The sequence below is a fragment of the Embiotoca jacksoni genome, unplaced genomic scaffold (assembly GCF_022577435.1).
Source record: "Embiotoca jacksoni isolate LCO1_2020_lvr unplaced genomic scaffold, fEmbJac1.0.p SCAF_18, whole genome shotgun sequence".
NCBI classification, from domain to species: Eukaryota; Metazoa; Chordata; class Actinopteri; family Embiotocidae; genus Embiotoca; species Embiotoca jacksoni.
Window position 1 is genome coordinate 12,660,798 of NW_027185318.1, and position 15,998 is coordinate 12,676,795.

Sequence of the window (15,998 nt, forward strand, 5' to 3'; positions counted from 1 at the left end):
GGCGAGACGGGTGACCGACTGACTGGCGGCCATCTGACCTGTGCGGGTTGACGAGCTGGAAGTCGTCCCAGGTCAGGATGCCGTGGTACCAGGCGGGTGGTTTGGGCTTGGGCGGGTCCATGATGAACTCGGACTTGGAGTCCTCATCGAAGCTGCCCACGGAGTATGTCTCCTGGCTCTCCTCGGTGGACGCCTCCGACTGCACCTCGGACAGCAGCAGGAAGGGCTGCAGGTACGGCCGCTCGGGGTCGTGGCCCTGCGGCGAGCTGCGAGACTGGTACAGCAGCTTGCTCATGTTGGACTTGATGTCGCCCATGCAGAGCAGCTTGAAGAAGGGCTGCGAGACCGGCAGGTCCACCAGCCGGTTGTCCTGGATGCACTTGGCCAAGAAGACGCCCAGGAAGTGGAAGAGCTTGGTGTTCCGCTCCAGCTCCTCGCTGTCCTGAGGGAACGGAGCCGGGAACAGGCCGCAGGAGCGCTGGACGTAGTAACCGGGGGGCTTCAGGCCGCCGCCCAGGTCCACCTGCAACACGAGCAACAGATGATGCTCAGCTGACTGCAGCGGATGAATCCAATCATTTGGAAAGGAATAAAAAAAAAAAAAGACAAGAGGAGCAGGATTTATGGCCGCCATGCGAGTGTTTTCGCGAATCTTACCTGTCGAGACTCATCGTCGGGGAAGTCGTCGTCACACAGCCAGATTCCCAGGGACGTCCTCTGAAACTCTGCAGCCACCAGAGCGTAAAACTCCAGAGTTGGACCGAGACCTGTTCCCTCCTCACCCTGGAACTCCACCTGCACGCAAGAGACAGTATATTTACATTCGCGTGCTTTACTTCCGTGTTGTGATTTTTGCTGATTGCTATTATTGATTAATTGAACTTCAGAATTTGAAAACTCCCGTCTCACCTCCAGCACGGACTTCCTGTCGGCGTGGAGCTGCATGACGGACTCGGCCCACTCCATCATGGCCTCTCCCCGGGGGACTTTGACTCGCTCGTGCTTGAGCCGACCCACCCTGAACTCTCCGGGGTCGTCCCGCCGCACCGTGGTGGACGGCCGGGAGCGCTCCATGGTTGCCTCCCGCCGGTTCTGGAGCCACACGATTGCCCTGCAGGCACATTTAGTTTTTTTTTGTTCTTTTGAGTCTTTTGCATTTCCATAAACTTGAATTCCCGATTTATTTATTTTTTTAAGGCAGGGTCTATCCAGATTTGTTCATACTCACTTAAAACGTACAGTTTAAGTGTCTTTCGGACATTTTCCTCCAAGTTATTTGAATATGTTCGAACTGTTTTTATAGCAGCTTATTGTGGGTTAGCAAATATGTCTGTCTGTCTGTACGGCTCACCTGGAGGCTCCGAAGGCGGTGCAGGTGAAGTAGAGCTGTCGAGTCTCGAAGGGGATGAGGAAAGGACACTTGGAGGTGAGCTGTTCACACCAGTCGGGCAGCGCTCCGCTGGCAAGAGCCAGAGGCTCCTGGAAAACACAAAACCGCTCAGTCTTCATACATGAACAGGAAAGATAAGCTAAGCACGGGTGTCGTTTACTTTTTCACAGCTTAATACCAACGTGTCACCGCATTATATATTTATTTGTATCTTAAATACTGCAGTTGATCTCGACTGAACCGACATACCGCTGATGCTACAACTAGCTGTGTGCGCAAAAACAGCACAGGAAGTCCTATTGGAAGCACAAAAACAGACGTACGAGGTATTTTTCCTTCATAAAAGCCGCTTGAAACGGTAAAACCACGATGTACTGACCTCGATCTGCTGCAGGATCTTGGTGGTGATCTTCTTGCTGGTGAACTCCTCTGGAGCCGCGTTGAACTGCAGCTCGTCCACATCTGCACAAACAAGTTCATCATTTAAAAAAAAAAAAGAAAACCTGCCAAATTAAAATGTCTGCAGAAACAAATCTGCCGCCGTTTCTGTGTGTGTGTGTGTGTGTGTGTGTGTGTGTGTGTGTGTGTGTGTGTGTGTGTGTGTGTGTGTTTCCGTACCCTCCTGCAGTGTGCGTGCATTGGGGCTGGCGTCTCCTCCGATGATGTAGAGGATGCGCAGCAGCTGCAGGACGTCTTCCACCCCGCAGGCGTTCTGGCTGCAGCCCGCCTTGGCCTGCGCCGCCTCTCTGGCCCCGCCCAGGATCTCACTGCTCTGATTGGCGGAAATCGAGCTTGGGCTCAGACCACCGGAGCGACCCCCAACCCCGACACCGTGTTCGCAGAAGTCCTGTGGGGAGAAGAGATCACAGGTCAGGTTCGGTGAACAGCGCCACCACCACAGCCGGAGCTGCGACGTCATCATTTACAGCAACGGCATGCCGACTCACCATCTTTCCGCTTTCCTTCTCTTTGTCAGAGTCTTTCAGCTCTCTGTACATTATCCTGCAGCAGAAAAACAGCCTCAGTTAAAACTCACAACGTCGGCGAGATCCCCGCGAACAGTTCGTACGTGTCCGATTCAGACGGCCTCCTCTCTTACGTGTACGTCGGCTCCCAGATGCGCCGCAGTTTGTCCGTCTTCACGGATCCGTTGCAGGAGAGCTGCAGCAGCCGCTGGACGTAGTAGAAGATGGTGGACTTGTAGTTGGACAGAGGAAGCTCCACCTCCCGGGTTGTACCCAGCCCGGCCACCTGAAAACACACACACACACACACACACACACACAACACACACACACACACACACACACACACACACACACACACACACACACACACACACACACACACAACAAATTAGCGCGTGGCTTGTTTTTTTTGTTTCCAATTTTTTTTTTCGGTGACAATGAAAACATTTAACAAAGAAGGTTTCCACATTTTCAAAGAAATATTTAATCATAAATTAGATTTTCTCTCATTGTGAATTAAACATGACATCTTTTGACATCCTGGCATTAGAAGGAGGTTTTTGTGAGCAAACATTCTTAATCAAGACCGTAGTGTCGGGTTTCAAACAAAAAAAGTCAAATAATTTTTTTTAGTTTTTTTTTTTTAAGGGCTTTCAATTGTCAGATTTGTATTTATCTGAACTCGGTGCTTCTTCCAGACTTTAATGTACGATTCTAAAATGGCACCAAATCAGAAAGTGAACCTTTGGAAGAATTTTAAGTCGTGATGGACTCATTAGCTCATTAATGTGTTGTGTAATCCATTTTACCTTCAGCGTGAGAGCAAGATGGGGAGACGGAGTGCATTCCACCTCCTCCTGAACCTCCGAGCGAGGAGTACCTGAACCAAAGCAGAAAGTGAGAAATTCACTTTTACTGAAACACTTATTTCATTTGAATGCATTTTTATCCAAATTTAAATTGAAAGATGTTGCCGTGTTCAGGGCTGGTGTGTGTGTGTGTGTGTGTGTGTGTGTGTGTGTGTGTGTGTGTGTCGTACCCGGTGGGGGGATCTCCAGGTCGGTGGTCTGCTGGACATTGGTTCTTCCTGGTCGGGGGTCGAAGGCGGGGACCAGAGCGGAGAACTGCCTCTTCAGGACAAAGTCATCGTCCCACGTCCTCCTGCGTCCTCCTTTGGTCTCATACTCCTCCTCCTCCTGCAGGACAGCGGCCATACACACACACACACATCACATCTTCTGACATCACTTCCTGTCAATAAGCGGTGAACTCAAAGATGCCAGTTTACTTACCAGGACCTCCTCGTACTCCTGGTCCTCCTGATTGTCGTCTTCGTTCTCATCGTCGTCGTCATCAGGCTCTGGGAGGTCCTCTTCGTCGTCCAGCTCAGCCAGCAGAGTGTTGGCACGGCAACTGTCCAGGAAGTCTACAGGAGGTTTCCAGAAAGAGGGACAGCGAGGGAGACGTAGAAGACGCATAACGTGGGATAAATAGTTCTGAACAGTGGACGAAACAATGGGACAGTCTCTGAACTTTTTGATTGTATCTTGTAAATTCACTTACAGAAACATATTTCAAGGACGTAAAATAATTTATCCATTCATTATTAATGTGACAAACTCTTATCTGATGTCATGCAACAGCTCGAAACTCTGCTCCTTGTTGTAAGAGTTAGACAGCAAGTTAGCTGAAGCAGGCTCTGTGTGTGTGTGTGTGTGTGTGTGTGAGACACCAACCATAGAGAGAGAACTCGGCCTCCTGTCCCGTGTCACTCTCGCTAGATGTGGACGTCAGGCTAGTGGTCAGGGTGTTGCTTAGCAACTGGCCCACAGACAGGCCCGTGGTGGCCGTGGCTACATTATTGCTGCTGGTTACTATGGAGGTTGACATGGTAACGGTGGAGGTTGTGCCAGTGGTGGTGAGGTTAGGAAAGCTCTGAGCGCCCATGAGAGGAGAAGCTGCAAACACACAAACAAACAAACAAACAAATTAAATGGCGGTTAGTTGGTCAGGAACCGAAGAGACGAAGCAGCAGGTAAAGCTCGTTACGCTCCAGTCAGTCAGCTGACTGGGAGGAAAGGCTGCCGATTGGCTGGAGGGCTGCTCATGCTCGTTCAACCAGCAGGATGTGAACCAGAGAACTCCAACTGGATTTGGTCTCGGGTTTGACCTCGAGACTCAGAAACGTCCGACGTGCATTTTTAGTCAGCCACTCTACACACAGCCAATTCAAACTCACTGGTTAGCATCTTCATCCCGGCGGAGACTGTTCCTATATGACTTCAAGAGTAGCGCTAATCAGATTTGATTGTTTACTTTTACTTTCATAGATTTTGATGGTGCATTGATATTAAATTGATTAACAATGATTTTGTCCTACCAAAAAAACAAAAACAAAAATCTGCTGAATCAAAAAATTTGGGGTTTTGTTGTTTCCAGACTACTCGAATGTACATGAAAAAGTGGCAAAAGTTACGTTAAGTGTAACAACAGCATCATTTATGAATAAGTCATTTACTTCAAAACTGCCTGGTAGAAAAATCCTTTAAGCCGATTTGAATTCAGCATAAAAAGTACTTTAAAATGCACCATTATTAGTTTGTGGGATAAAAAAAAAAAAAAAAAAAATCTTGTTGCCCAGTGTAATTCGTGCTAGACAGTTGTACTGCAGTACTAGTGGAGTCATGTTAAGCATCCACTCACAGTGTTGGTGTATCACCCGTCTTTTAATGGCACTACTGTGTTAATGTTGCCGTACTCACTGGCAGTACTCATGACGTTCCTGCCCAGTGTGTTGGTGTTGTTGTCGCTACTGCTGCGGCTCAGGTTCATGTTGTTGGTGGCGTTGGTGCGCGACATGTTGGGCGCGCGGCGGACAAACGACTCCATGAGGCTAGCCTCTCGGGACGACAGGTTGGGCACGCTGGCGCTGGAGCTCATGGGAGCGCCGGCGGCCAGCAGGGAGCTGACCGACAGCCGGGCGTTGGCCGCCGAGCATAGGGGCCTCTGGGAAGGCGTGTCCTTGCTGGAGGACTCCGACACCGAGCTGACGTCGGGGGAGCTCACGCTCACCAGCCCCATAGAGATAGCCGTTGCCGGGTCGGCGGCGGCCACGGATGAGTCATTGTTTCGGGCTTCGTCTCCGGTGGCGGACGTGTCAGCAGTGAGCGTGCCGGAGCTGGACGCCGAGCCAGATTCGCCCTCCCCCGCGGTGGACAGCACGACGATCGGCTCCGGCAGGTGTCCGTCGGAACCGACCCCGCCTCCCGTTACTCCGCCCACCCCAGCGCCCTGGTCCAGCAGCAGCCCCTCGGCTCTCCTCTCCAGCCGCAGGCCCCCCGCACCCGGCAGCCCAGCGGAGGAGCTCAGGCTGATGTCGGAGGAGGACGCGACACTGCAGACGGAGCTGCTGCTGCCCTTCCTGCTGGAGGAGCTGGCCCCGCCCAGCGATGAGGCCCCGCCCTTGTCGGGACAGTTATTTTTCACCAGGCTGCTCCACGACTGCTGCTGCGAGGACGAGGAAGTGGAGGAGGAGGAGGACGAGGAGGTGGTAGTGGTGGTGCCGCCACTGGCCGCCGGCGTCACAGAGGGTCCCACCGTGGAGGAGGCGGGGCCTGAAACAGTGGATGAGATAGGTTTGGGTGACGGCGCTGTGGCAGCCGACTCAGGGTCGTACCCTGGAGCAAGCTTGAGGTCAAACTTCCCTTCAGCGCCCATACGGTAAGAGTTAGAGCCGCCAGCATCCCAGGTTACATCAATCCAGCCTGGATGGACAGAGAGATAGGAGGGAGACGGACGGATGGATGTCAGAGACCCGGCAGAGAGAGAGACAGAGAGAGAGACAGAGAGAGAGAGAGAGAGAGAGAGAGAGAGAGAGAGAGAGAGAGAGAGAGAAGGAGGACAGCAAAGAAGCAGCTTACAGTCAGAGCAGCTCCACACTGGACCAGTTCAGATCAGAAACTTTATGCGAAATGGTCCTTTAAAGTCACAGTGAAAAATACTGGTGTATGGTGGAGCCTTAACAAATAACCGATTAGTCAAGTAAAAGGAAAAATCATCTGCAACCGTCTCTGAAAACGCTTTGCTGATATTGACTCGTGTTGGCAATCAGGCATACAAAATCCTGGGAGGACAACTGCATTTGTGGGCTTTCAAACAATCCTCAAGCTTTTCCTTCTCTCTGTGCCTCTCATTCGGGGTGCCCTTGAGAGCATGAGCTAACTAGCCAATCACACAAGCAGTCCTGGGCTGAGTCCCGGGCTGAATTTCTGCCCAGATCCCAGAAAGTGCTTGCATCGGATCATAAGACTCTCATTTTGATTTGTGTCGGTAGTTGCTGCCAATGCTGCAATAACTTTTTTACCAGGATTTTCTGCCTCTTAACTGAGGCTGTATGTCTGAAAGGACCTGCATCTGCATTTTGTCGAACAGCCAGTAGGAAAGCCATCTCTCTCTCTGAAATGAGCTGCGATTGGATTAAAGTCTCTGTCATAGGCTACATTATCTAAACCCTGAATAAAGAGCCGAAAAGATTAATTAAAAGAATTTATGCAACACTCCATAGAAGTGCTGTTTCACTGTGACTTTGTTATAATCTTTTTTTTTTTTTTCTTTTTTTTTTAACTCCACTTGTGGAGTTTTTTTTTTTTTGGTGCAGGTGGAGCAACGAGAGAAAAATATGAACACGGTCACAGAAAATGACAATCAAAGCAAAAAGTAGAAAATATTTCTGGCAAATGCAAAGCGTCAAAGCCACAAACGGGAGAAATTAAAACTCAGAAACAACAATAACGATCATCCCTGCTTTGTGATGATTCTTTCTTTTTTTTCTTTTCTTTTTTTTTAAATGATAATCGAAGGAGCTGCTGGTGCCGTCTCCAGAACATCAGATCTGAATAAAAACACAGAAACATCAGGAGGAGCAGGAGGCAGAGAGGAAGAGGAAGGAGGAGGAGGAAAGAGGAGGGAGGAGGGGTGTTTGCTGATTGTCGTGTACGTGTGGCTCTTATTTAAATCTGATGTTCAAGGTTGAATGTATAAATGTAGAAGTGGAAATTTGTGGCTTCGTCGCAAAAGCTGATCACTTGTTTCTTGGCAAGCACACGCAACCAAGTTTCACTGAAATCTGCCGAGAAGCTTTTGAGAAATCCTGAAAAACAAAAAAAGGGACCAAAAGTCCAAACTACTTCATAAAACCCTCTCAAAATTGTAACTCATTTTGCACAAATTTGCCACTGTCTGAGTGAAACTGTGCTTCTTCAGTTTGACCAGTTAACTGACGATTAATCACTAAACTCCAGTGCTAACAATTTAAAATTGAAAAGAAAAGCGTGTCATGTCGTTGGTTAAAATGACAAACCTTACTAATACAGAAGTCGAAATTCACTCAGAACTATTTGATTTTTTTTTTTTTTAAATCGATAAGTCCGATTTCTTTATTTCCATTTTGGAAATGAAGTAAAAGTACAGAACTTGGCATGTGAACTTGAGGCCGTGGCGCAGACGAGACACGTCACTGTTAATCAGCCCTCTGACAGCCGAAGGGTTCAAGGTCAGGTGTAGGAGGATGCGAGGAGAAAAGGGTTACTGTACACACGGCGAGGAACCTGCTCTGTTCAGACATATTTTATGTATCCTTATTAATTATGGGAGTAAAACACCAGAATGCCGACTGTGGGCAGATCTGATCCAGTAAAACTGAAGATGAAAAAAAAAAAAAAATAATAATAATAATAATTTCAACCTATTTTTGTATCTGTACGTGATCTTTTAAAAACGTCATTGTTTAATTCACTTCAGATTTAGGACCAGCTTTCTGCAAGCCAACTCAAAATAAGAAATATGGGTTTACATATTGTTTTATGGCACAAACGTCTGCCCACATCGGAGCGGAAACGCGGACTCCTGTTAACGAAACCTTAAAAAACGACATTTTTCCAAATACACCAGCAGTTACTCCTCGTCCGGCTGCAGGATCAAAGATGCATCGGGTTTTTACTTTTACAGTTTCAGGGTTTTCTGTCCCGTCTTACCGTTGTGAGCCTCTCCGGTCACGGTGCCCTCTCCGCCCGGGTTCCCGTCCTGGTCGCGCCACTTCCAGTCGATGCCGCGGACGACCCGCGCCCCGGGGACAATGTACTTCATCACCTGGGAGCGGAACAGGCGGCGCTGGCGACGCAGGTTCGCCTCTGCCTCTTTCACGGCTTTACCTGAGGGAGGAGGGTGGCGAGAGCGGACGTCAGGCTCAGACTGTGCCGCCGAAAGAAATCTGGAAATTTGACCTAACGGTCTCAAACGAGTTCTCACCTAGCTGGTCCTCGCACACAGCGGTGACGGTGCCGTACAGCTCCAGTCCGGACAGGGACAGGTAGTGCGTCTGGCCGCTGGCGTTCTTTCCCATCTGTTTGATTCGGATGTGTCTCCAGCCCTGCTTTTCCTCTTTGGAGGGATCCAGAGGCCACGTGGCAGTCGACCTGTGAGAGAAAAACAAAACAAACAAAAAAAGAGTTAAATCAACGTCCGCCAAAGCGCGTGGTTTAGACCGGGATGGTGGGAGTTTGGCAGATTGGGCGTACCCCGGCTCATTGAGGCTGCCGTCGTCGACGTGGGTGTAGAGAGTCGTCCAGTTCTGACCGTCCTTCGACACCTGAAACACCCAGTTCCTCAACGCCGAGCGGCCATAACCCCTGCAGGAGGAAGAAGAGGAGGAAGCACAGGAAAAAAAAAGAAATGTCAGTTTGATGCCATTCATTTGCTTCATCACCTCGCTCATTGCCCAGTTTCCTGCTGTCTCTCGCTTTGTTATCTGGCGTTTCAGACCGCACGCTTGCATCTGGGAAGGCGCGTTTGTTTCCATACCTTGCATGCCTGAGCGTGTACGCTGTGGGAATCACCCACAGGCCGAGGTCGACGGCGAACCAGGCGTTCTTGTCGTCGTTGGTGTGGCAGTTGAGGGCGGAGCTGTCGCGGCTCAGGATGTCCTCCAGTCGCCCGTAAGGGAGGTTCCGCCCCTCCGAAGACGTCACCACCACCAGACCGTAAGCCGCGGGGTTCACCCACTCGTAGGCCGTCCTGAGAGGGACGAAAGTGCGGTTTGGTCAGAAGAATAAATTCCGTTGAAACTGAAAGTCTGGACGCTAATTTATCATTTCAAACTCCACATTAAGCTTCTTTCATGAGTCTACGAGTAGAACAAAGTATGAATATATCATGTTTCATTTGCCTGATATACACAAGACAGATTGTTAAACTAAACTCCATTCAAAATCTGCTAAATTATTTCTTTCCTTCTTGTGTGCGCTGAATAAAACTGTACTGGGAAAAAAAAAAAAAGCAGCTGCCCTTTTTGTTCCGTTTTTTGTGGCCGTACGACTGCTCTTACTTAGCGTTGGTTCCGACCCAGTAGATGATGCCGTTCTCATCAAAGTCGTGTTGATGTCTGAAGGTGAACGTCTGTCCTTCCCTCAGCTTCCTCACAAAGACAAAGGACGAGCGCTCAAAGTCGTACCACTGCTTCGCCACCTGGAGGACGAAGAGGAGGAGGAGGAAGGAGAGGAGGGAGGGAGGGAGGTTAAAACTGAACTGTACTGGTTGAATGTGTGATTCATGTTTTGTTTTGTTTTTTAAGCGTGTCCTCACCATCTTCAGCAGGTACTGCTCCAGAGACTCCACAGTAGCGAGCGGCTCCATCTTCAACATGCGGCCCGTCCGGTCGATCAGAGCCGTCTCCCCCGGTGCACGCTCCAGACGGAACCGCAGCCGCCTCGTCAAGATCTGGAGCGCACAGACACACTTCCGTCAGAAGGCGCGCATGCAGCAAACCAATCAGTATCCGCGATGACCCACCGGCGTCCAATAGACACGGTGACTCACCTGCAGGTTGTATGAGGATCCCGGAGTGTCGTACAGGTGCAGAGGTAGACGTTCTATTGACTCCAGGACAGCTATCAGTTTACGTATTAAGGCAACAGCTGGTCGGCTGCGCGCACGCACACACACACACACACACACACACACAAACACAACGTTAATCATCAGCTTTAATTTGACTGGAAAATCGGATTAAATTCAACGACAAAAAAAAAATATCTTTGTTTCGTTCCTTCACATCGATTATGAATCGTCTGAAGCGCTGCAAGTCTCACTGAGTGGGCGAGCAGAATAATCATTACCGGAGAAACCAAAGAATCCTCTGGTTATTCGTCATTAGTTTGTTTCTAACATCATTACGTGCGAGCGGGAGCTTTGGGTTCATTAACTGAAGTCAGGATGTGAGCATGTTGTTACCTCTCATCATCTTCGTTCTCGCTGAAAGCCGCCTTAAAGACATTGATCCTCTCCATTAAAGGCTTACAATCATGTTTCAGGTCCAGGTCCACGCTCTGCACACAGACAACAACGGCTTCAGATCACACTTTCAATGTGTTATGTTGCATTTAATAACACATTAAACAACATTGTTAATACCTTTCGATGGTCATACTGATCGAAGAATAACAGAAAAACAGCCAATTTGAGGCCTAATGATAAAATCTATAAATTTATGTGGTATTATTTATTCACTTTTGTATTGTTGTCGGTGCTTCCCTGATGTACACAACGTTAATTGCTTGTAATACAATCGTCAACTGACCTGGACTCAGAGAATATTAATAATATATAACAAGAATATTACTCAATTGGTATATTTAAAAACAAAACAAAAAAAACAGGGATTGAAGAGAAGGTTTTAAAGGACACTGACATTGTTGAGGACAGTGAACAGAGCCTGGACCAGGCCACTGCTACACATCTCATACGGAGAAATGGTGTTTTCGTCCTTCAGGACTACGATCAGGTTCTCCAGAGCTGTTTTCATCAGATCCCTCCACGTGTTCTCCCCTTCAATACACTGTTAACGACACACACACACGTGTCACACAACACATCAACAACAACAACAACAACACGACTGTGATGAATCCAACGTGCCCGTGTACCTGTCTGTTGGTGTGCAGCTCCCAGGCGGATTCCAGCTGCGTGGAGATGTTCCTCAGAGTGACCACCACTCCTCTGGGCATGCTCTCCACCGCTTTGAAGTGGTCGTCGTACAGCTCCCTCGCCATGCTCTTCACCTTCTGCTTCGTCTTCTCCAGCTTCGACTTCAGCTTCCTGCCTCGCTTCCCCGTCCAGCCCGTCACGAACTCGGAGCCTGGGGGAACACACGGCAGCGGGGAAATGCAATGACGTCCGAGCGCAGCGGCTAACGCAGACGCGTTCCCCTCTTCGGGTTCAAGAAGTGTTTCCCCGAGTCCAAGACTCACCCAGCGACGTCTCGGCGGTGAATGAGTGTTTGGTTCCTCTGTTGGACTCGAAGACGAAGCCGGGCAGGTCCTCCTTCAGGATAGTGGCCTGCTGCCCATCCGAGTTGTGGATGGCGATCTCCCCGTCCTTCAGGCAGGTCAGAGACCAGTTGCCCACCGTCAGCTTGGTGGGGCCGACGCTGGACAGGATGGGCTGACTGGCCGTTACGGGTTTCACCTGACTCCTCGCTCGCTGCAGCTTCTCCAAGAATTCACTGCGGGACTCTGGAGTAAAAAAAAAAACAAAAAAACGGAAAAGAGACATCAGCCGGAGCAACAACTAAAACACATTGAGGCGAGTGTCATTTGGAGAGCCTTATTCATTACATTTCATTTAGCTGACGCTTTTATCCAAAGCGGCTTACAACACACCGATGGTACACCATCGGGAGCAATTTTTTAGGGGTCAGTGTCTTGCTCAAGGACACTTAGGCATGTGGACAGCAGGAGCTGGGATCGAACCACCAACCTTCTGATTAATGTACAACCCACTCTACCAACTGAGCTACAGCCTACCACAATTATTCATACCGGAGCTGTCCGACCCGCCCTCGGGACTCCCGCTGGAGTACATGGTGGCCAGCTTCCCGTCCAGGATGAACCTGAACCAGCCGTTGGAGCCATTGGAGAGCTCGAGGGCGGCGGCATCGGACCAGATGTAGAGACAGTCCCTCCCTCTGATGATGGACCAGTCCCTCCAGTGGTACGGCTTCCCCTGCTGGATCTCCCTAGCATCCTCCTGTGCCTCCTCCTCCTGCAGGACAAACGGCCATGCACGACATTCAGTCAGATATGCACGTAATGTTTGGAACACGTTTGACCAAACAAAACAAAAAGAAGATGCAAAGACGACTTTAATCATATCCGCTTTTGGATTTTGATGTTCTGTTAAATGGTAAATTGTGGTGAAAAAAAAAAAAGTACATCGAACTAACTTGGGAAAAAAAACGGGCTGAGACTGAGAGTGTCTAATTACACAACTAATATCTGAATATGATAAGTTAAAGGGACAGAAAAAGAATCCAAAATGTCCAAATTTAAATTATTTTTTCCCTTCAAGAAAATCAGGATTTACCAGAATGATGAAAAAATTTCTTGAATTTAGCTGATCCAACTCTGTTGCACAGCTATAAATCAACAACTGGACATAGAAAAAGATTTTCATCCATTGTTAAAGTTTTTTTGAATGCGACGCTGCAGAATCAAAAATCAGGTCTTAAAATCTGAAGCCTCTGCTGTATCTCATTGTCCTTCCTCTCGCTGTGTCTCGCTGTACCTTCTCGGGCTTCGCTTCATCCTCATTCTCGTCATCGGACGCCGGTCCAGCCAGAGTCGACACCTTGTTGATGACACCCAGTCGGGCCAGCTGGTCGAGGAAAACGTCGCCGCCTTTGTCCACCAGATCCCTGATGATCTGCAGGGCCAGGAGGTGACCGTCGTCGTCGTCCTGACGCAGAGAGAAAGAAAGAGCGGGAAGGAGTTTCTCAGTATTTGTCATCTACAAAGCATTTTTTTTCTTCCCTCTCTCCAAGAGTCCAACAAACAAACTGCTTACGAGCTTTTAATTTGATAAAAGAGGGGGTGAACGCGGAGGGGTTAGAGTGTGATGCGTGTTTGTACTTGTGTTACTACTGTTGTGGGGATTTAAATCTTGTTTCCACAGGTCTGGCTGTGTTTGGATGTTTGGTTCCGGTGGATTTTTTTTCCTACTCTGAAATGATGGAAACGTGTGTGTCTGTGTGTGTGTGTGTGTGTGTGTGTGTGTGTGTGTACCTCCTGGTCCAGGACAGTCGCAGTGATCTCCACCAGCACCGTGGGCAGGTTATGTCCCGTCTCGCTGTCACACACCTCCTTCAGCAGAACTTCACTGCTGTAGTGGACCATCTTCCTGATCAGAGCCAGACTGGCTTTCCTAAAAAATAAAAAAATAAAAAATAAAATGTACATCTTTATTTTTCAAGGGGAAAAAAACAAACAAAAAGGGAAACGTGTTGTCGCTTCGCTTTGTTCCAACCAATCACAGACAGCTCGGCTTAAAAGGTGCAGTCCACCTTTTATCTGCTCTAATTACATTAGAATTAAGAGCGGACATGGTGGTGCACTTCCATCTGTTCTGAATCAAACTAATGAAGTTCAGGTAATCCTTATTTGTATTCAGTATTAAATTTTGTTTTATCTGACTTATCCCAACAAACAAATGCTAGAATAAAGTGATCAATACTTGGTGTATATTGCTGCGACTGTGGTTCAGGTTACCTAATAGAAGGCAGCATGGTTTGCTGAAAGGTTTGTGCAAAAACAGGCAGAAGTCTCTTCAGGTAGATGGGAGCCATTTCTGGGTCTCCTTTGGGCTCGCTGCCCTCCTCCTCCTCCTTGTTCACGTCTTTCTTCTTCTTGTCATCGCCTTTGTTCACCGGACACATCCAGTCGCCTGAAAACACGAGCGGATTTGACAGATTTTTATCTGGATCGTGCAAAAAAAAAAATAAAAAAAAAATAAAAGGTGCCGTTGACTGGGACTCCGGATACGTGGCAGAAAATGGAAGGATTGAGCTTTTCTTTTTTTTATGTGTAATGATTAATTCATTCGATTTGGCCGTGTGTGCATGAATAAGCAGAATGATGAGGTCGGACGGAGATGGGTTATTGGGTTTACTAACCGGGTGACTGCAGTATCGCCACCACCTCGCTGTGTCCTCTCTCCCTGGCCTTGTCCAGAGGAGTCTTTCCGTCCTCGTCCCTCAGGTCAGGGTTGGCTCCGTGACGCAGCAGCGTCTGTAAACACACACACACACACACACACACACACACACACACGTCACAGACACACACACACGTTACAGACACACAACCGGTCAGATGTTTGATGTGACAAACTTAATAGAGTCTGACTGCTGAATGATTTGAACCTCATCTGCATTTACACTGTGTATTCACTGTGGATCTTTGTTTGTTACCTTGGCTACTTGTGGGCGTCCGAAACAGGCAGCGTAGTGTAGTGAGGATGACCTCTGACCTCTGTTGACGTCAGCCCCCCTCTCACACAGAAACTCCACCTGGAGCAACAACAAACACACAGTTTGTTGAAGTTTAATTGAAATTTTTTTTAAAAACGAGAAGGAGAAATCAAATTTTCCAACGAGGAGCTTTGTGTCTCGATTCATTTTCTTTACCATTTCCTGTGTGCCAAAAGCAGAAGCCCAGTTGAGCAGCGTCTGTCCAACATCGTCCATGAAGTTCACTTCAAAAGCTGCGACGGAAAACGCATAGTTATTTAATGTTGTTCCCATTTTCTACCCGAATTCAAATCTGGCTTGTTAATAATTCAGTAGCGAGTCAGTGACGTTATTTATTGCGTCACGCTCATACGCGTGTCCAGCCTATTTTCTTTTTTTGAAACCACACGCTCTGAGGCTCACGGGTCCCGCAGCATTTGGTCTGTCGAGTCCTCACCTCCGGTGTCGATGGCATCGATCAGCGCGTCGGTGTCCTTGCTGCGGATACAGTCGATGAGCTGTCGGTGGGATCTCTCCCCCGAGCTGTCCAGACGTCGCAGGCCGGGGATGCGACTCGTTGAGCCCGCCGTGGACTTCGGCAGTGCCTTCCGACCCTCGAACAGGAGCACGAGCAGGAGGTCCACCAGCCGCATGGTGTCCAGCACGCAGCGCTCATCTCCTCCCAGCGCGGACTCCATCGAGTCGGGCAGCGCCGAACGCAACAAGTCCTAAACGGAAGGAACGCACCGGAAACATCTGAATACCTCGATCACTTTTGGTTAGCGAGACGAGTGCGAGGCCAACCTCCCGTGCTTTGTCAGGCGTGTGTACGTGCGTGCGTGCGTGTGTGTGTGTGTGTGTGTGTGTGTGTGTGTGTGTGTGTGTGTGTGTGTGAACCTACGTGTGTGACGAGTGGCGACCCCCTGCACAGCGTGGACAGCAGGCTGACGATGGTCGACACCTGGTTGCTCAGTTTGGAGTCGCTGGCCGACGGGGCGGCGCCTGTCGAGGGCCGGCCCGGCTTGCAGGAAGAGGCGGGGCCCGACACGATGCCGCCCGCAGCCGCCATGCGGGACAGCAGCTCCTCCGTCAGGCCATGTTTGGCTAAAGGGGCGGGGTCCACGCCGCGGCGGGTGAACCGGTCGGCTAACGAGGCGAAGCAGCGCAGCGCACCGTCTGACACCTGGAGGACGAGAGTGGTGAGAGCTCGAGGACAACTTCCCTGTTTTATCAAGTCCTCCCAGGGACAAAGCAACTGTCATAAATGATGTAAAGCAGAGGTCTTTAACAGGGGGGGGGGGGG

At 49.2% G+C, this 15,998-nt stretch overlaps 1 protein-coding gene across 3 annotated transcripts in view; it reads right to left on the minus strand.

Annotated features, from left to right (window-relative positions):
- The window catches only part of hectd1 (HECT domain containing 1), a 28,596-nt gene that overhangs the window by 5,427 nt on the left and 7,171 nt on the right, over positions 1–15,998 (minus strand). Inside the window, exons 6-38 of one of the 3 annotated variants that reach the window (XM_069152838.1) lie at positions 15,597–15,878; positions 15,153–15,423; positions 14,873–14,949; positions 14,657–14,755; positions 14,360–14,474; positions 13,956–14,130; positions 13,473–13,611; positions 12,976–13,146; positions 12,231–12,453; positions 11,661–11,924; positions 11,337–11,548; positions 11,102–11,248; positions 10,645–10,739; positions 10,231–10,336; positions 9,997–10,131; positions 9,740–9,879; positions 9,217–9,429; positions 8,934–9,044; positions 8,665–8,831; positions 8,391–8,567; positions 5,121–6,122; positions 4,095–4,316; positions 3,651–3,784; positions 3,398–3,554; positions 3,168–3,238; positions 2,490–2,641; positions 2,338–2,392; positions 2,009–2,237; positions 1,770–1,852; positions 1,352–1,479; positions 910–1,111; positions 658–795; positions 39–523 (exon numbers count right to left, since the gene is read on the minus strand). In XM_069152838.1, the coding sequence (XP_069008939.1) occupies positions 39–523; positions 658–795; positions 910–1,111; positions 1,352–1,479; positions 1,770–1,852; positions 2,009–2,237; positions 2,338–2,392; positions 2,490–2,641; positions 3,168–3,238; positions 3,398–3,554; positions 3,651–3,784; positions 4,095–4,316; positions 5,121–6,122; positions 8,391–8,567; positions 8,665–8,831; positions 8,934–9,044; positions 9,217–9,429; positions 9,740–9,879; positions 9,997–10,131; positions 10,231–10,336; positions 10,645–10,739; positions 11,102–11,248; positions 11,337–11,548; positions 11,661–11,924; positions 12,231–12,453; positions 12,976–13,146; positions 13,473–13,611; positions 13,956–14,130; positions 14,360–14,474; positions 14,657–14,755; positions 14,873–14,949; positions 15,153–15,423; positions 15,597–15,878 (6,377 nt within the window). Of the gene's footprint in view, positions 1–38; positions 524–657; positions 796–909; positions 1,112–1,351; positions 1,480–1,769; positions 1,853–2,008; positions 2,238–2,337; positions 2,393–2,489; positions 2,642–3,167; positions 3,239–3,397; positions 3,555–3,650; positions 3,785–4,094; positions 4,317–5,120; positions 6,123–8,390; positions 8,568–8,664; positions 8,832–8,933; positions 9,045–9,216; positions 9,430–9,739; positions 9,880–9,996; positions 10,150–10,230; positions 10,337–10,644; positions 10,740–11,101; positions 11,249–11,336; positions 11,549–11,660; positions 11,925–12,230; positions 12,454–12,975; positions 13,147–13,472; positions 13,612–13,955; positions 14,131–14,359; positions 14,475–14,656; positions 14,756–14,872; positions 14,950–15,152; positions 15,424–15,596; positions 15,879–15,998 lie in introns of all 3 variants that reach the window. The other 2 variants (XM_069152837.1, XM_069152839.1) reach the window with 2 other exon arrangements.